Source organism: Myotis davidii, unplaced genomic scaffold (assembly GCF_000327345.1).
Source record: "Myotis davidii unplaced genomic scaffold, ASM32734v1 scaffold1422, whole genome shotgun sequence".
NCBI classification, from domain to species: Eukaryota; Metazoa; Chordata; class Mammalia; order Chiroptera; family Vespertilionidae; genus Myotis; species Myotis davidii.
The window spans coordinates 28,385-29,743 of NW_006293314.1; the positions used below are offsets into that span (position 1 = coordinate 28,385).

General features: G+C 52.9%; 1 protein-coding gene across 1 annotated transcript in view; it reads right to left on the reverse strand.

Moving 5' to 3' along the window:
* LOC107183640 (ornithine decarboxylase-like) overlaps positions 1-761 on the reverse strand; it is a 2,280-nt gene extending 1,519 nt beyond the window's left edge. The window contains exon 1 of the mRNA XM_015566075.1: positions 747-761. Coding sequence (XP_015421561.1) covers positions 747-761 — 15 coding nt within the window. The remainder of the gene's footprint in view (positions 1-746) is intronic.
* Positions 762-1,359: the final 598 nt, after the last annotated feature.

The following is a 1,359-nucleotide window of genomic DNA, read 5'->3' on the forward strand; positions in this document are numbered from 1 at the left end:
TTTCCTGGGGCCTCCTGGGAGAGGGGAGAGGACAGGTCGGTGCTCAGCCAGGTCTCACCACCGATGGTCAACACTGAGTCCTGCACCCTCAGGACCGGCCCAGACCCTCTGCCAGCACTGGGTAACCCTTGTGTCCTGCCTCAGGAGCCTCCCTGGGTCTCCTGCCAGATTGGGGCCTGTTCTCTGGGCTCTCATGGCTCCTTTGCCCCACCCGCATCTCATCAGAGTGCTGCGGCTGCTCCTGCCACTAACAATGATTGTACAAGTAACCCGGGCATTGTTCCGACCTGTGTGCACATATTAAATCATTTCATCCTCCTAACAACACTCTGAGTAGGGACAGTGAACACTACCCTACATTTGAGGAAACTGAGTCTTGCCAGAAGTTACACAGGAGAATGCGGCAGGGCTGGGTTTAGTGCCCCTGTCATTGCCGGCTCTCACAGTCAGAGAGCAGCGTAATTGTCACCTCCTTCCTTCTAAATGCTCTGCCTCTGTCAATGGCTCACTGAGCATGTGGCGGCTTCTCCCCAGCTCCATCGCACTCCGAAGTACATTGAGCTGATGCTCACCTACAGCCCCAGACCCTAACATGAAATACTAAAAACCACTTCTAGTCCAACCTTAGACATTCATTTCCTTAATCTTTCCAACCGGTTTATGGGGCCATTCCATACCATTTCAGCATTTAGATGCCCAGATCTTCCTGATAATTGGTTTTCTCTCCCTGGGTACCCCCCTCCTACCACCACCACCACCATCTTCTCCTGGTGTGAGTCACTCCTGTCCTCCGCTCTCTCTCAGCTGCCTGCACTGATCCTGCTCCTGGGCCCACAGCCCCACTTGTCCCTCAGCCAGTTGATCATGGGTTAGTCATGGCAGCACTGAGGCCGGGCGTTCCCCTCTGCTGGCATGTCTGCAAACACAAGGGTACCAGCTTCTCGGTCGGACAGACCTGGCGCCGCTGTGCACGAGCTCGCTGTGCAGCCTTGGACAGTCACTTCCTCTCTCTGAGCCTCCAGACCTCTGCCTGCAAAATGGGAATGGCCCCAACTGCCTCACAGGAGGGCTGAGCAGAAAGGAGGTAAAACAGCAATGGCTCACATGATAGCTCCTTAAATCACCGGCAGCTCATGCCATTGTGAAGACAACAGTGGTAAGCCATAATGTGCATAACTCGGGCTTTTGTTAAATGATGGCTGAAATCATATGCCCCAAATCACAACATTCTCTAATGAGAAGCTTTGTGAGGAAATGAAATCAGTGGAACCTCGTGCCTTTAGGGGTACAAAAGTATGGGTAGGGCATTACTCCAAAAGATAAGGAAACAGATTAAAATGACTTAGAGCCCGGCTGTCC